Source organism: Doryrhamphus excisus, linkage group LG1, assembly GCF_037039965.1.
Source record: "Doryrhamphus excisus strain RoL-2023G ecotype Guam linkage group LG1, RoL_Dexc_Guam_v1.1, whole genome shotgun sequence".
Taxonomy (NCBI): Eukaryota; Metazoa; Chordata; class Actinopteri; order Syngnathiformes; family Syngnathidae; genus Doryrhamphus; species Doryrhamphus excisus.
In genome coordinates, this window is record NC_136357.1 from 16,063,621 (window position 1) to 16,080,929 (window position 17,309).

Genomic DNA, 17,309 nt, shown 5'->3' on the forward strand with positions numbered 1-17,309 from the left:
CCTGTACAAAGGAAGACACAGAGAGTTGAGTTTCTTTTTACTTGCAAGGAGAGTGATGGAGACTGCACCGTTACAATCCTCCTACCAACTCTGAACAGTCCCCATTTCTCCTGCCCTTTTATTTAGTTAGGGATGCCCTAGTTACAATGAGATTTCAACTTCTAAGGGAAGGGGGGTTTAACTAAACAAGTTAAAACAATATGTTATTCACAGTGTGTAGGAATTTCCCCTTTAGCATGTTATCTTCTGGACATACTCACACATACATTCACACACACACACACACACCGAGGTCACATCTACTTCTGACGTGTGCAGCTATTCCCTCTCAAGGATGTGATTCAACTATCTGCTATGAGAACGTCCTGTTTTCTCTAATCATAATGTACATGTGCAAGGACACAGCATTAATCTTACTTTGCTATGTGAGTGATATGAAACACATTTAGGTCATAAGAAAAATAGGTCATAAGAATATAGTAAAAATAGGTCATAAGAATATAGTAAAAATAGAATAACTTTATGTACAATTCTTCCAACACAAGGGTTGCGGGGGTGCTGGAGCCTATCCCAGCTGTCTTTTGGGCGAGAGGCGGGGTACACCCTGGACTGGTCGCCAGCCAATCACAGGGCACATATAGACAAACAACCATTCACACTGACATTCATACCTATGGACAATTTGGAGTCGCTAATTAACCTAGCATGTTTTTGGAATGTGGGAGGAAACCGAAGTACCCGGAGAAAACCCACGCATGCACGGGGAGAACATGCAAACTCCACACAGAGATGGCCGCGGGTGGAATTGAACCCTGGTCTCCTCGCTGTGACGCCTGCGCACGAACCACCGCCGTGCAGGCACCATTAAACAATCATTCATTTTCTACCGCTTTTCCTCACGAGGGTCGCAGGGGGTGCTGGAGCCTATCCCAGCTGTCTTCGGGCGAGAGGCAGGGTACACCCTGGACTGGTGGCCAGCCAATCACAGGGCACATATAGACAAACAACCATTCACACTCACATTCATACCTATGGACAATTTGGAGTCGCCAATTAACCTAGAATGTTTTTGGAATGTGGGAGGAAACCGAAGTACCCGGAGAAAACCCACGCATGCACGGGGAGAACATGCAAACTCCACACAGAGATGACATTGACTGACATTGTCACAATTTTTCTTTCCTGTTTTTATTGCGTTTAAATGGTGGAAGCAGCATATCACTGAAATACCTTACGCACACAATGATGTCACAAGTTATTTGTGATGCTGTTAGAAAGACAGGTATCAAAGTCTGACAGTTTATTTAACCGCAGCTTCATGTCCCGCTGCTATTCTCACCAGCACACTTGTGATTGTTAACCTGGTACTTATAAGAGAATCTTTCGCCACACACACTGCAGCTGAACACTTTTTCGCCGGTGTGTAATCTCATGTGTCTTACAAGCGGTGTTCGATCACAAAAGCTTTTGTTACAGAAGGAACAGGAAAAAGGGTTTTCTCCAGTGTGTTTTCTCATGTGTTTTTTTAAATCATGAGTTCGTACTAAATTTATACCACACACTGAGCAGGAAAAAGGTTTCTCTCCTGTGTGTATTCTGGTGTGTCTTTTTAAATCCTGATTTCGTGCAAAACCTGTACCACAAACTGAACAGGAAAAAGGTTTCTCTCCGGTGTGTATTTTTGAGTGTGTTTTCAACGTATCTCTTCGTTCAAAGCCGATACCACAAACTGAACAGGAAAAAGGTTTCTCTCCGGTGTGTGTTCTTGTGTGTATCGTTAAATGTATCTTCTGAGAGTACCTTTTACCACAAACTGAACAAATGTATGGTTTCTCTCCTGTGTGAGTCCTCATGTGTATTTTCAGATTACTACGGGATTTAAAGGTTTTGTTACATTGAGAGCACTTCCTGTGTGTGTTGTCAGTGTGACATGTCCTATCAACTTTAGCGTTGTCATCGTCGTCATCATCAGTGTCAGGAGAGTGTGACGTTGTGTCGTCACTATCTGATAGTGGACCTAAAGTATTGTCCGCTTGTGGTCTTACACAGTGGTCTCCATCACCTTCCGCTGTCATGTGATGTGCTGAACTGCTGCATGGAGGCTCCGCTTCTCTCATCTCCTCACTATGACGTTCATCTTCATCATCTTCACTCTTTACAGGCACACGAATCACTAGAAACTCCTCCAGCTCTTCAAAATGTTCTCCTTCCTGACTGATGCTGTGATCCTCCTCTTCCTCTTTATTGTGGGGGGACTGGTGCTCCTTCTGAGCCATCCAGGTGCTCCAATCCTGCTTCTCAGCGGGAGGATCTCCTTCAATGACGTCTGCAGGACACAAGAAAACAAACACATTCTTTAGAAAAGTAAAGGTTCTGACAACATCTGAAAGGATCCATCAGTCAATAGGTGGACATTCACTCTTAGCCAGCTCATGTTTGGAAATAAGAACCGGTTGTCAAACATATGACCTGATGAAGTCTGTTAAACTTATCCAGGATTTTTGTTTTCTGACTTAACCAAGTCAAACATTGAAGATACGGGAAATGGAACTACCAAGCTGGGTAACAACTTGAGTCAAGTCGATATTTTCTATGAGTTATGAGTGCATTCACATACAAGGGGTGGTGATTGTAGCAGGTGACAAAGTAGCAAAGCGGAGCGCACAGTATCCAAAGCCCGAACACATTTACTGCATGAGAAGACATGTACTGCAAAAAAGGTCAGTCAGGATAATTCACAATGCTGCATACAGAGAACATACAAACTCCTTATTTCTAAAATCACAAATACTTCAACTTGCTGATATAGTTAATCTTCAAACAGCTAAAATAATGCATAAGGCTAAAAACAACCAATTAGCTAAAAATGTCATCCAATACTTCTCTACAAGAGATGAGAAATATGATCTCAGGGAAGAAGTACATTTGAAACACTTCTATGCTAGGACTACGTTATGCTAGCGATAGCATTTCAGTATGTGGAATCAAACTATGGAATGGATTGAGTAAGGAAATCAAACAATGCACAACGATGAGCCAATTCAAGAAACAATACAAGCAGTTGATGTTTGCTAAATACAAGGATGAAGAGTCTTGAACCAGTCATGATGTGCTATATATACAGTAAAGTCTCGTTATATCAATATCGGTTAAAACGAATTACTACTTATTACGATACTATTTTCATTTCCCGGCAAATTTCTAGTCTTTTATGATATAATTAGCTCCGTTAGTACGATACACGGTTATTATGATAATCCAGTTACTAGGATGCCCTTTTCATCTCCCGCCAGCCAATTTGGTCTGCTTATATCGATACAAAAGCAGCTTAAATCAATCTTTGCTTAAGGATTTCAATACCAAAAAAGAACACGGCGAACGGCTGCTTCCAGTCAACTTTATTTTTCACACTTCCACCACCAGAGTGCAGCACACACAGCGGAAAACACCCGTCCCTCCCGCCTACCCCTCCGAGTGGCAACACCTTCCCTATTGATAGTTCCGGGGTGAATTATGTCCCGGTAACCGGTAATCACTACAGCGTAAGTTTATTTTTATTTACTGTTGTACAAAATTTATTGTAGTACAAAAGCATGCTAGATACGCAATCCATGAACTCAAGGAGAAAATTACATGCCATATCAAAGATCCGCCCACTTTTAATGCAGTTCGGCGCAGGATCGGATATATGGATAGTCCGGTTATATCGGTATTTTTTCCGACTCCCGAGAATATCGATATAACGAGACTTTACTGTATCACTATATTGACACTTACTATGGTACCCATTATGGCATTGGATGCTCATATCACCCCCTACTTCGGTACGAGGTGCATTATTAAAAAAAAACCTTAAACTGTGTTACGGAAAGCAGGAAGTGAACAAATGTAAATGATTGTAAAAGTACCAGATGGAGGGGTAGGATTTAATAAGCTTTGCTTCTTCCTACTCCTTTTGGACATGTGGAACTGGGAACTGATTATGTGATGCATTCAATTGTAATCTGATGCATTTTCAAATGATATTAAACCATTACCATTACCGTTACATTTTTAACAAGGCACTCTTATACAGAACATCACCATAATCAATCAGCGACAAAAAAGTTGTTAAGAGATATTTCCGAGCTCTGAGGGAGAAACAGGATTTATTCCTATAATTAACGTAACGTTTCGCAACGTAAGCCTCGGAGCAGAGTTCTTGATCGAGCAGAAAGCCGAGATACTAGTAACTAAAGCCATCTCTAATTGTTTGCCATTTCTAGTGGTAACAGTCTTGACAGGCTCTGTAATTTCAAGTTTATGAGAGAATAACATGACTTTTGTTTTCGCTGCATTTCAAACCAAAATTCTCTGATTGTAAACAAGTCTGAATTGTATTGAAAGCTATCTGTAAAACTTAAGAAGAGCAACAATAAATGACATTAGCTAAATGACATTAGCATTAGCTAAATTGTCACACACACTATTAATATACATAGGAAATAAAATTGGTCCCAATACTGAACTTTGAGGTACTCCTTTAGGGATATTCAGAAAATATTAAGAGAAGCCAGTTGTACACATACTTTACACTCTGTTCGATGCAAGCAGCATTATAAGTCACTTTTTGACGTCATTTATTTATTTATTTATTCCTAGCCATCAAATATAACGCTAGTAAACATGAGAGTAAGACAGAAACAAACCTGCTCTGTGCACCACAACTTGTTTCTTGTAAAAGGCGTCCAGTAGTTGACGTTGTCGCTCGTTCTCGCCTTTTGTTCGAGAAAGTTCCTCCTCGTACTCTGCTATCGTCTTTTCGAACACTACAAATATTTCTTCAACAGCAGCGGCCAGACGCTGATTCACCAACGATTTCAGCATTTGTACTTTAAACATGTTCACACAATCACAACACTCACATCTGATCTCCGTTTGGCGACGTGTGAACGTCCGCGTCTCTTTTGAGCAGCTAGCATGCTAAGGTAGCCCGAGGAGCTTCAAAGTTTACGAAAACGAGTTTATTGTGAAATAATTAACGCGGATTTACAGACAGTGTCAGCTAACCTGCTATCATTTTTCCTTTCCTTGTTTACGACTTCCGGTATGCATAGCCAGCACATTCTGGTGCAGTTCTGCCTCCCTCAGGTGTGGAGTTGTAATGAAAGCCTATTTTTTAAATACTTTTTACATTGTTTTTAAAGTCTCTTCCTGTACTTTTGTCCAGTTTATTCAAAAACAGCCACCATTATCCCCAATGCATTTAACAATTAAACATTCATTCATTTTCTACCGCTTATCCTCACAAGGGTGGCGTTTTGGGAATGTGGGAGGAAACGGGAATCCCTGGAGAAAACCCACACATGCACGGGGAGAACATGCAAACTCCACAGAGATGACCGAGGGGTGAATCAAACTTGGGTCTCCTAGTTGTGAGGCCTGCGCACAAACCACCGCTGTGCAGGCACCATTAAAGATTCATTCATTTTCTACCGCTTTTTCCTCACGAGGGTTGCGGGGGTGCTGGAGCCTATCCCAGCTGTCCTTGGGCGAGAGGCGGGGTACACACTGGACTGGTCGCCAGCCAATCACAGGGCACATATAGACAAACAACCATTCACACTCACATTCATACCTATGGACAATTTGGAGTCACCAATTAACCTAGCATGTTTTTGGAATGTGGGAGGAAACTGGAATCCCTGGAGAAAACCACAGAGATGGCCGAGGGGTGAATCGAACGTGGGTCTCCTAGCTGTGAGGCCTGCGCACGAACCTCCACCGTGCAGGCACCATTAAACATACTTTGACTTAATTATATATTCAAAAATGTACTTGTACTTGAATACATTTCAGTAAAAGTAATTTAATACAGTATTTGAACACTCTTGCTACATGAATATACTAACTAGGAAGGTTAAGGTCTAAGAGCAGCTGTTCCCTCACCTCAAGTTCAAATTCAATTAAATAAAACTGACAGTTTTTGTATTTTTACTGCAATGAAATAATTGCAGATTTATTGCACATTAACGTGTATGTATGTTAGACACACGACAACGCAATCACACCGCAGCGTCATTTCCTGCTACTGCTCTCACCAGCACACTGGTGATTGTTAACCTGGTACTTATAAGAGAATCTTTCGCCACACACACTGCAGCTGAACACTTTTTCGCCGGTGTGTAATCTCATGTGTCTTACAAGCGGTGTTCGATCACAAAATCTTTTGTTACAGACCGAACAAGAAAAAGGTTTTTCTCCAGTGTGTATTCTCATGTGTCTTTTTAAATCTTGATTTCGTACAAAATTTATACCACACATTGAGCAGGAAAAAGGTTTCTCTCCGGTGTGTATTCTGGTGTGTATTTTCAACTCATCCCTTCGTACAAAGCCTATACCACACTCTGAACAGGAAAAGGGTTTCTCTCCGGTGTGTGTTCTTGTGTGTATTGTCAAATGTACTTTCTGAGAGTAACTTTTACCACAAATTGAGCAGATGTATGGTTTCTCTCCTGTATGGGTCCTCATGTGTATTTTCAGATTACTATGGTAATTAAAGGTTTTGCTACATTGAGGGCATTTCCAATGTGTGCTGTCAGTGTGACATGTCCTATCAGCTTTAGAGTCTTCATCAGTGTCAGGAAAGTGTGACATTGTGTCGTCACTATCGGATAATGGAGCTATGATGTCCGCTTGTGGTCTTCCACAGTGGTCTCCATCAGCTTCTGTTATGTGTTGAGTTGAGCTGTTGCTCGGAGGCTCCACCCCTCTATTCTCCTCACTACCAACTTTGTCTTCTTCGTCTTCACTCTTTACAGGGACACGAATCACTAGAAACTCTTCCAGTTCTTCAAAATCTTCTCCTTCCTGACTGATGCTGTGATCCTTCTCTTCCTCTTTAATGTGGGGGGGCCAGGCCTCCTTCTGTGCCATCCAGGAGCTCCACTCCTGCTTCTCGGAGGAAAGAGCTTCTTCACTGATGTCTGCAAGATATAAGAAGACAAAAACACGCTTTAGAAATATATTCTAAGGATCCCATCAGTCACTATGGTGACATTTACTCTTGGACAGGTCATGTTTGTAAATGAGAAATACCCAAAAATGGAAAATATAGACCAGGGGTCTGAAACACGCGGCCCGCATGCCAAATGTGGCCCGCAGGACACCAGTTTGAGGCCCCCGCCTTTATATGAAAGTTTAATGTTAGTGCGGCCCACGCAAGTTTGATATGGATGCTGTATGGTATCATATACCCAGAAAAAAATACTATGCTTGATTAATGTTCATGTTAAAGGTTAAATAACTGTTAATAGTTATCCTCCCTATCCGTGTGGAAGTGGTAAGTTTTTGGCTATTCAAGTTTAAAGGAAATAACTTGAAGGCTACTGTTTAGGTCGCTAGCTCTCTAGTTTGCGAGTTAGCATGTGTCTCAAGACCCTGCAGTTGCGCAATATGTTGTAAATAAAAAGAGTATAAATGTGACTATAGTCGTGTTTTGTCATTTCTACAGGGCTCTAATAATGCTTTGTTCATTTTAATCTGAAAAAAATAATTTGTCTATCCTGTTTTTAATAAATGCGTTTTTTTTGGGGGGGAGGGACCTGATGCGGCCCAGCCTTGCTCCAGTGGCCCCCAGGTAAATCGAGTTTGAGACCCCTGCTATAGACTGTCCTTTATGGACACTATAACCACACTGTTTTGCTTTGTAAATATTCAACCCCAGAAGCTGGCAGCGATAACCCAGACGTTCTAGAGCAGGGGTGTCAAACTCATGCAATAAAGGGCTCAGACACGGCAGGTTTTCTGTCCAACCAGTTTCTCCAGCAGGTGATTTAAAGGATGAGATCCTTCCCTCAAATTAAGAGGTGTTGATCATAAAAATCACCTGTTTTAGTGTCTCGGCCCTCTTGGCACAAGTTTGACAGCCCTGTTCTATAGTAGTTCTCACAAAAATCACACAGTAAATTAAAAGTGTTTTGCCTGAACGCCACAAATCAATGATTAGCCATTTTCATAGTAATGCATAGGCAGAGTTAAATCCTGCTTCGTAATAAACAGATAAAGGTAAAAAAAATAGGTTTGGGCCGAATGCAGCCTTTTGAAGGCATGTAAACACCTTCATTCGACGGTGTTTTGGCCGAGTGGTTAGCATGTTGGCCACACAGTCAGGAGATCCGGAAGACCTGTGTGGAGTTTGCATGTTCTCCCCGTGCATGTGTGGGGTTTTCTCCGGGTACTCCGGTTTCCTCCCACATTCCAAAAACATGCTAGGTTAATTGGCGACTCCAAATTGTCCATAGGTATGAATAGTCGTCTATATGGGCCCTGTGATTGGCTGGCAACCAGCAAAGGGTGTACCCCGCCTGGGATAGGCTCCAGCATACCCGCGACCCTAGTGAGAATAAGCGGCATAGAAAATAATGGATGTTCTACAAGCAGGACATACAAAGAAAAGTGAATGAGAGTTCATCAAGTGCGTGAGAAAGAATGAAACAAACCTGGTCTATGTAACAGAACGCCTTGTTTCTTGAAAAAGGCGTCCAGCAGTTGACGCTGTCGCTCGTTCTCGCCTTTTGTTCGAGAAAGTTCCTCCTCGTACTCCGCTATCGTCTTTTCGAACACTACAAATATTTCTTCAACCGCCGCAGTTAGCCGCTGGTTCACCAACGCTCTTAGCATCTGTACTTTACACATGTTCACACAATCTCAACACTCACACTTGAGTCGACGCGCTTCGCTCTGCTTCCGCGTCTCTTTTGAGCAGCTAGCAAGCTAAGATAGCCAGAGAAGCTTCAAAGTTAACTGAGACGAATTTATCCTAACATACACAACGAATAATGTGCAGTCTGTTACAAGACAAACAAAAATACAAACGTAAAAAATAAGCAAATAACGATACTGCCCGCTATCCTACCAACCATTTCCCTTGCCTTGTTTACTTCTTCCGGTAATACACAACCAGTAAATTATAGCGCAGTCGCCTCTCTCAGGCGTGGAGTGTCATTACACTATTTATACTTTGAATTTGTTTTCAAAATCTGTCCCGGTTTTTGTTTATATTTTTCAACAACCACCGTATCCTATTCTCTCCTTAAACTGAATCGTTACTCTATGTACATTTTAAACATGAAACGTTTAAGTAAAATAAATAAAATGTCAGTAAAGATAGGAATAAACTGTCTACATCTTTGTTTCAATGAATATACATGTTTATACACACACGTGCGCACACACTAACAACAGCATCAATGGGTTCATCTGAGTTAATTCGAAAGGTGGCAGCACTGCAACATCAACCCGACACTCGGACAGCTGTCGAACACTGCGCATGCGTCAGCAACCTTGCCGGCCGGAAGCTGACGTCAGTGTTGTTTTGGCGTTTGACAGCCACGTGATCCTGTCGTCATAGCTGAAGAGCTGGCAACATGGCGGCGAATTTTGCTGCAAAGGTAAAAACAAACCCAGGTTCATATCGTAGTAACTTTTTTCCAGGTAGATGTTTTCGTTGGGCGTTTATTCGCTGGAAAGGGCCCATCTTTATAGCTCTGAGGGCCGCCCACAGCATCTTCCGCGGGGTACAGGAGTGTGCTGTTAGCAGTTTGCTAGCTGGCTAACTTGAAGCTTGGAAGATTCATGTTATGTTAAAAAAGCTAAACTCCTAGCCATGACCAAGTGAATCTTCATTAAAACGGTCAAATCAAATATGGCTGAAAATATTACATGACAATTAATATTTATATTATGATAATGTAAAAAATAACATTATTTGAGTCATAAAATGGATGCTAAAGACGCCTGTTGTGTTCTGTGACGCCACACAGAAGTTTGTTTATATCAAAGTTGCTGTGTTAAATATTGCATGCAGCTGCTAGATGTTTGTGTAGCAGAGTTCAAGGAAAGTGCTTTGAATTTCGTTGTTTTATTGAACAGGAATAATCTGGCGGGGTCTATAGATTTAACGTCACTGTGGGATGGGGGGTGGAATTACCTGTTCCAATTGCTTTTATTATTGATGCCATCTACAGTACATTGACGGATGTAGGACCTTGACATGTCCTATTGTAGTGTACCTTCAGCTGCACGACAATAACACCTTATGGGATGTGTTTGGAGGACCCTGGGAGTATATTGGGAAGCGAGTTTATTGAGTTAGCAAGGTGTGTTGAGTCTAAAGCTGGGCTTGCCTGTACAATGAAGGTAGCCCTCTTTAAAAGTGCCAGCATCACCTTTGTAACTTAGGCTAAAGTCATAAGTGTTCACTTTTTGAGCTGAGCATCTGGAATAAAATGCAATATCAAATGATAATATTGTTGCTTTTGGCAGTGAAGTATTTTGGGAACTCCTCATAATGCAACATAATAATTACTTGGCTCATTTTGTAAACTACACCAGTTGGGATGGTTACATTTTTAAGTTGAAGTAGAATAATATAACATCCAATTCTTATATGAAGCCCAAAGCCAAAAACCAGACTTAACAAGGTAAGTTGATAATCACCGTTGAACTTTGGGGAATTCAGGTTTTGTTGAGCTGCATCTGAGTACAAAGCATGGGTTTGTTGTTCCATCTTTGCCGTAACACCCCATGCCCCAGCAACTAACATCATCATCTTTTATTTAAGTTATATTTGTTAACATCAAGATGTTGTGTCAGGTTCTCTTTGAGCACGAAGGGGTTTTCATCCATCCAAGCGGTGATGAAATCGGCGTGGAGCATGATGTTCTCGTTTGTGGCTCACTTCAACTTGTCGAAAAGGTAAAACACAAAGTCAAATGATTGCTGGTTGGTGTACTGCGATTTGTCTTTCATGTTTCAGACAAAGATTAAGGCTTTAGAGTTAGCCGATTAGGTGCTTTCTTTCTTGAAAGTTTGTAAGGTCACTGACAGTACCTGTGTCCTCCTTGTCAGGATGGGGATGTGATGATGGAGTTCACACCTCTGGAAGATTCGGTGGACCCCTCACATATGTTGTGTGCTGCTAAGGTGTGTGTGTGCGCCGTCAAAATATCACAAATGTATTTTAATGTTAGCTCACAATATGAGTACACTGACATCATTGACACTTTTGTGATCCTTTTGGGGAACAAAGTGTCCTTTACTTTCATATTAGTTTACAGCTTAGAAAAAGCGCATAAAAAATATTAAACATTGACGTACAATATGACGGTGGAAAAGAAAGATTTCCATTTTGTCATGCTCAGCGGACTCTATTTTTTATTCGTTTGCTTATATGGATACATGGTTTCACCAGACTATCATATAATACACTATATATGTTATGTTTTGTAGCTGACTCTCTTCAAAGACTAACTATGTTGACTCGCTAAAAAAACTGCCCCTTAAAGAGTCCCCTTAAAGATTTGTTCAGCAGACTGAATACAAACACTCATTCAGCCGACTCTTTGTTACGTTTGAATTGATTTTTCATGAAGACCCGTTCCTCTGGATCCTCTCGTTCCAGCTGACTCAGAGTAGCTGTTGAAGGGATTCACCATGAAGAGTAATTCAACAGACTCAATACAAAGACTTGTTCTTTTGACTCTGTGTAAAGGTTCGACCGACTGACAGTAGGGACTCATTGAACAGTCTCTACCTGCCTAGACTTTAAATGACTTCCTGTAACATGTGAGTCAACACAAAGGATGTCAGGGGGTGTCAAAGTGAGCCAATCAGGACGTGTATCTTCATCCTGGCAGGACTCCAGTTCAGTCATGGAATGGGTTCAGTGTGGCGGCCAGCATCAAGGAGAGCGAGGACAGCAGCTGTTGGAGAGTCAGCTGAGCTATGAGACCGATTGGGACTTGGTCAACTCTGCGTCCTTCAAGAAGAAGTCCTGCACCAATGGTAAGGATGCGTTGAAGTAGTGTTTTTGTTGTCAATGCACCACAGCTGAATTGTTTTTCCTCCAGGCTCTGTGATGGGCGGAAATGAGCGGAGCAGGTGGTTCTTCTCAGTCAGCCTGAGTCAGTTGGGTACCGTCACGATCCAGGAGGATCACGCCGGTCCTGCTCTGATCTTCACACGAAAGGAGTCTTCCTCGCTGCCGCCTTTGCACTTCCATCAGGGCGGAAGTAGAGAGCTTCTGGACAGCCTGAGGAGAATCGCCACCCTCAGCGAGTGAGTACAAACCGGAACCACCTCTGTGATTTGAACGAGAAGATGCTAGCAGTGGTAACCAGGCAACGTCCACCCTCAGTGATCCGGATGGCCCATCGAAACCTCCTCAGCCACATTGAAACGCATCATTTATATGCTAATTGTGTTCCTTTTGAAGCAAATATCAGCCGAGCCAGGTCTTATTAAACTTCTTATCTTCCGCCACAACAGGAAATTGTCACCGGCCTTATGTCTGAGCTCCAAACCAAGATTGATTAACCCTTTCTGCCATCAGGTGACCTTCAGCATCTCAGAAAAAGTCACTGCTGTGACGACAATCGCATGCACAGATTTGGAAAACATCTTCTGCTGGATTAATTTTTTTGTTTTGAAAGTCAGCATGGATACAGTTAGCATGCTTGTCAAACTTACTGGCGGGGCAAACATAATCTTTGACAGCATGGCCATTTACTAACAACAAGTTCCTTGCACAACACAACAGCAACATAACCAGTGGTGTAACTGCCATTGAAAGCAAACTGCTCAGTCAGTTTTTCAAGTACAGTAGAATAGTAGATATACAGAATATAAGCTGCTAGCCATCAATTAAAGGGGACCTATTATGCTAATTTTTTCGTCCCTTTGTATTGAGTTGTGGACTCCTATAAAGCAGCTACCCACGTTAACCAGCACAGAAAGCTTTCTAGTTCTTCCAGAATCTGAACCTATTCAACTGTATTTCTTTGGATTCCACGCTTCCCTCGAAAACGGCCTGTTTTAATGTATTCCACCTACTGCCCGCACTGTGGTTGGTCGCACTCCCGAGTGTTTATAAGGACTTCCGTTTTTTGCAGCTAGCTGCGAACCCAACTTTGTAGAAGTTAATAATAATCGTGATTTATCTTTTTTAAATGTCTGCTTTTAGTTTCTCAAGATAAGAGGTTTCTTCCAAGACGTTTCTCAATGTTAAGTAGCTTTCGCATTTTCTACAGCATCAGTAACGTGTAATGTTTTTTGCGGGACTACCAGTGTTTAAAAAACTTGGGTAGAGGCACAATTTGGCGTGGGAAACTGCTAATAGCAACCCCGCTCTCTGTATGAAAACTCTACAATGCTACACAAACCACTTTTGCTCCATGAGTGACACAAAATAAACACAAGTTAGGACACTGATAAACTGTTCTTCTCTTCTTACTCTTCCACACGACCAAGTAACGTTGGCAGCAACGTCGGGCTTCAGCAAGTTTGTCGACTAGTCCAGCTGCATACTGGCCCATGTTCCCAAAACAGTCCAGATCTTCATATAAGGCCCATATAAGGAAAGCTGCTCCCTGTGACATCACAAAGGGAAGTTTTACCACGCCTTCTGAAACTGAGGGTTTGATCTGAAATCGTTTTAACACAGGAATACAACATTTATTTATTTATTCTATGTTTTAATTAATTTAAAACATAGCAAATGCAGGTACTTCTTGTGGAGTTAATAAAAAGGACATCAGGAGGTTGCCTACAACCGCGGCTGTGCCCCTCCCCGCTTTTACTCATGTTTTAACTGTGTAGAAACGAATGAATGTTGTATTTTACTGTATATTTTACTCTGTTTACTTGTTTTTATTCAACTCCATTTTTCTGTAAAGTATTTTGAAAAGCGCTATACAAATAAAATGTATTATTATTATTATTAATAATAACACTCCTGCTGCTCATCCAGGTCTCCAGAGGATGAGTCGCGTCTGCTCATCAGCACTCCAAACAAGATTCTGTCGCAGTCCTTCGAAAACCTCCTGGATGACAACAACTATGGCCTGGTGCATGTAAGAGTTTGCATGGCCACGTGATGGGAGGCATGCGGGGAGCAGAGGTCACGTGCACTAAACTGACCTTGGTTGCCCTGTATGTAACAGAAGTTCCGCAAGGACCCGTATGTGACCACGCTGGACCGCTTCTCCAAGGTCACCAACTACATTTTTGATGCCTTCCGTGGGACAGAGGAGCAGCATCAGCGGCCCCCAGAGGAAGTGGCCCACCTCCTGGGAGAAGTCATCCCGGGACTGGAGATCAACCAGCAGGAGGAGCCAGGTTTTGAGGTCATCACCAGGGTAAGCACACGGCAGAACCACTACAGTCCCTCTGAACTGGCTCAATGCCCGTATATGTGGACTTGTAGGTGGACCTGGGGACGAGGCCACAGGTAACAAGGAGTGAGCCGCTATCGCCAGACTCTTGGAGTCAACATCAGGACCAGGAGGGTCGCATGATCCACATCAGCAGGCTGAAAGAGTCCATCTTCAGGGGGGCAAGTTGGATTTCTTTGTTCTTTGTTCAGCTGTGATTCCTCTTCTCAAGTGTGCTGCCTCTTTGCAGGGACTGTGTCATGCCACCAGGAAAGAAGCCTGGAAGTTTCTCTTGGGATACTTTCCCTGGAACAGCACACTGGAGCAAAGGAAAAGTCTGCAGAGAAGCAAAACGTAAAACACTAATGAATCCTAAGAACGATCATAGCAAATAGTCATATTGCAGCATTTGTCCTAAAAGTGTGAGCCCTGTCCTCACAGGGATGAATATTTCCGTATGAAGCTACAATGGAAGTCCGTCAGCGAGGAACAAGAAAAGAGGAATTCACGACTTCGAGACTACAAGAGTCTGATCGGTTAGAAGCATGCTACTCTCGCTAGCTAGCTGCCTTATCAGCAGCTAGTATGTATGTAAAAAATATATGTATTACTGCTAGCATTAGCTTCATGGTCTGTGCTGCTTGCAGAGAAAGACGTCAACCGAACCGACCGAACCAATCGATTCTTCGAGGGTATGGATACCCCCGGCTTGGTCCTCCTGCACGACATCCTGATGACGTACTGCATGTATGACTTCGACTTGGGTGAGACTCCATCTTATTGTCCTTCATGGCTCTTTCCTCATGAGCATGCTTCGTGACATGTGTTGTTCATATGTGCACGCATGTAGGTTATGTGCAGGGCATGAGCGATCTGCTGTCGCCAATCGTTTTTGTCATGGAGAACGAGGTGGATGCCTTCTGGTGTTTTGTCTCTTTCATGGACCAAATGGTGAGCTGGGTCTTGTTATTAGTGACTTTGGTCTCAGGTCCGGTTCTGATCCGTGTTCTTCATCCCATGAAGCACCAGAACTTTGAGGAGCAGATGCAGGGAATGAAGACTCAGCTGATCCAGCTCAGTACTCTACTCAGACTGCTGGACCCATCCTTCTGGAGCTACCTTGGTACCAGCGACTTCTCAGGATGTTCTGGCAGCCATCTTGTGGTCCTGGACTTTGACATTTGCGTGCGCTCTGCCTTACAGAGTCTCAGGATTCTGGTTATCTTTACTTCTGCTTCCGCTGGCTGTTGATCCGCTTCAAGAGAGAGTTCAGCTTCCAGGATATTCTCCGACTGTGGGAGGTTAGTCCAGGCCTGAAACTGGTTTACGAGAACTAGGTGGACCAACATGATGCATATTTATGTGGTCTGCAGGTGATGTGGACTGGATTGCCCTGTCAGAACTTCCACCTTCTGCTCTGCTGTGCCATCTTGGACTCGGAGAAGGCGAAAATCATGGAAGAGAACTACGGCTTCAATGAGATCCTCAAAGTGAACTCCTTTTTTTTTTTCTTTGTTCTGCCGCCCGTCCCCCGCACTGCAGATAACTGACTGTTTTGTTTGATGTCATCATGGCAGCACGTCAACGAACTCTCGATGAAGCTGGATGTAGAAGAAATCCTCCAGAAAGCAGAAAGCATCTGTCTGCAGATCAACAAGTGTCAGGTAGTAGGATGTCTTTGTCCCTGACACTTGTGGCGCCCTCTGTGGGTTGTGGTCAAAAAGTATATTTCGAAATCTTTGTTGTGCTACTTTATGGTTCTTTGTAAGCAGATGAGTGCATGTTACTCAATTGTTCGTGACTTGCCTGTTGGACTACTGCAATTCCTTGTATTGTGGTATGGACCAGTCGTCGATACATCTCTGGCTGCCTGTTAACTGGTACTTAAAGACCGCAACATATAACCCTAGTCCAGTTTATTATTCCTCTTTTGGTTTTTAAATCACTGAATGGTCTTGCTCCTTTATATTTATCTGACTTGTTTATGTTCTTGCTACAACAATGAGGTCCAGCTCAAAGTTGCTTTTAACCCCTCCAAGAGCTAAACTTAAAACTCGGTTTGATAATACAGGTGCTATATAAATACATTTGACCTTGACCTTGACTCAGCTATGTGGTCTGCGTGGCTGTAAAAGGAAGCATCACCGTGATGTAGTGGCATATTAAAACCCAGTAGGGATACGTCTCTTGACAAAGGTGCTTGACAGCGCTTCAGGACCAGAGAACATTTTTTCATGTGACTGTATCCGTGTGTGTCCTCAGGGCCTTCCTCAATCTGTGGTCACCATTTTGTCATTGGACACGGAAACCCGCGGCATCTCTGATTCAAATGACTTTGGGTCGGCGGCGGCGGCTGTCGTCAGAACACCGCATCGAGACGACCACACCTGCGCCACCAACGGACATTTGAGATCGATGGACTCTCAGCATCGCAAAGTTGCCTTCATGTCGTAGCGAGCGTATCCTTGAAAATTATTTTTCTACCACGTAAACTTTTATCCTCTGCGTGCCGCCGGATGGGAAGAAGTAGGCGGGGCTAGGAAGTAGGCGGACTGCAGCACCACCAATACCATACACACTCACACACACGTGTTGACAACATGGACACGTTGGTTGTGACATCAGAAGAGGAACTCTTTTTGTAAGCACGCCGGTCATCATGGCTAAAACGTATCAGATGTAAACATCTATCTTCAACAGCATTAAAACATTTTGCTCTACAGTCCTCTGCTCCTCTTGTTTTCTTCTTGCTATTAGCGTGATGTATCATTTTTATTTCTATGTGATGAATGTAAGTTTGAAGAACAATGATTAGCATGTTGCTAACGTGTGCCATTTTCTTATTTATGCCACATTAGTAGTGAGGACAATCAAAAAGTGTACACCCACCTGTTTGAGGTAAGACTCTGATTTAATGCTTCTATTATTTATGTCAGCATGTCCATCCAGAGGATGCTGGATGCAGCTGGTAATCAGTACATCGCTTCATAAGGAGTCCGCAGGAGCAGATCAGAGAAGACTCTTTCATTTCCTGACTGACAGGAAATTGCAGCAAGCGAGCATTCGCCAGCGTTATCACCAGAGTTTGTGGCATGCACAAGCACACAAAGGTGGAAA

The 17,309-nt window shown here is 42.8% G+C and overlaps 3 protein-coding genes across 3 annotated transcripts; 1 reads left to right on the forward strand and 2 right to left on the reverse strand.

Annotated features, from left to right (window-relative positions):
• Nucleotides 1-39: 39 nt before the first annotated feature.
• LOC131131157 (uncharacterized) lies at nt 40-5,104 on the reverse strand. Its single transcript, XM_058075592.2, has 2 exons — nt 4,689-5,104; nt 40-2,326 (listed from the first exon to the last, which is right to left on the reverse strand). The coding sequence occupies exons 1-2, from the start codon at nt 4,879-4,881 to the stop codon at nt 1,317-1,319; spliced, it is 1,203 nt and encodes a 400-aa protein (XP_057931575.2). The 5' UTR covers nt 4,882-5,104; the 3' UTR covers nt 40-1,316.
• A 743-nt stretch (nt 5,105-5,847) lies between these two features.
• On the reverse strand, nt 5,848-8,961 carry LOC131131220 (uncharacterized). The gene is made up of 2 exons (XM_058075708.2): nt 8,481-8,961; nt 5,848-6,965 (listed from the first exon to the last, which is right to left on the reverse strand). The coding sequence occupies exons 1-2, from the start codon at nt 8,674-8,676 to the stop codon at nt 6,058-6,060; spliced, it is 1,104 nt and encodes a 367-aa protein (XP_057931691.2). The 5' UTR covers nt 8,677-8,961; the 3' UTR covers nt 5,848-6,057.
• Nucleotides 8,962-9,314: 353 nt separating this feature from the next.
• tbc1d15 (TBC1 domain family, member 15) lies at nt 9,315-16,914 on the forward strand. Its single transcript, XM_058075705.2, has 17 exons — nt 9,315-9,431; nt 10,636-10,737; nt 10,891-10,965; nt 11,679-11,826; nt 11,892-12,099; nt 13,790-13,892; nt 13,983-14,177; nt 14,246-14,374; nt 14,443-14,546; nt 14,634-14,728; nt 14,840-14,956; nt 15,043-15,143; nt 15,216-15,315; nt 15,396-15,493; nt 15,566-15,682; nt 15,770-15,856; nt 16,455-16,914. The coding sequence occupies exons 1-17, from the start codon at nt 9,408-9,410 to the stop codon at nt 16,644-16,646; spliced, it is 1,995 nt and encodes a 664-aa protein (XP_057931688.2). The 5' UTR covers nt 9,315-9,407; the 3' UTR covers nt 16,647-16,914.
• Nucleotides 16,915-17,309: the final 395 nt, after the last annotated feature.

What these genes read in the sequence shown, in the direction of transcription:
- LOC131131220 (XM_058075708.2), bottom strand. Translation starts at nt 8,676, where the DNA reads ATGTGTAAAGTACAGATGCTAAGAGCGTTGGTGAACCAGCGGCTAACT. An exon ending in CGTTCTGTTACATAGACCAG is followed by an intron (nt 6,966 to 8,480) that starts GTTTGTTTCATT and finishes TATATCTTGCAG; the next exon opens with ACATCAGTGAAGAAGCTCTT.
- tbc1d15 (XM_058075705.2), top strand. Translation starts at nt 9,408, where the DNA reads ATGGCGGCGAATTTTGCTGCAAAG. An exon ending in ACAACTATGGCCTGGTGCAT is followed by an intron (nt 13,893 to 13,982) that starts GTAAGAGTTTGC and finishes TGTATGTAACAG; the next exon opens with AAGTTCCGCAAGGACCCGTA. An exon ending in ATCCTTCTGGAGCTACCTTG is followed by an intron (nt 15,316 to 15,395) that starts GTACCAGCGACT and finishes TCTGCCTTACAG; the next exon opens with AGTCTCAGGATTCTGGTTAT.
- LOC131131157 (XM_058075592.2), bottom strand. Translation starts at nt 4,881, where the DNA reads ATGTTTAAAGTACAAATGCTGAAATCGTTGGTGAATCAGCGTCTGGCC. An exon ending in AGTTGTGGTGCACAGAGCAG is followed by an intron (nt 2,327 to 4,688) that starts GTTTGTTTCTGT and finishes TGTGTCCTGCAG; the next exon opens with ACGTCATTGAAGGAGATCCT.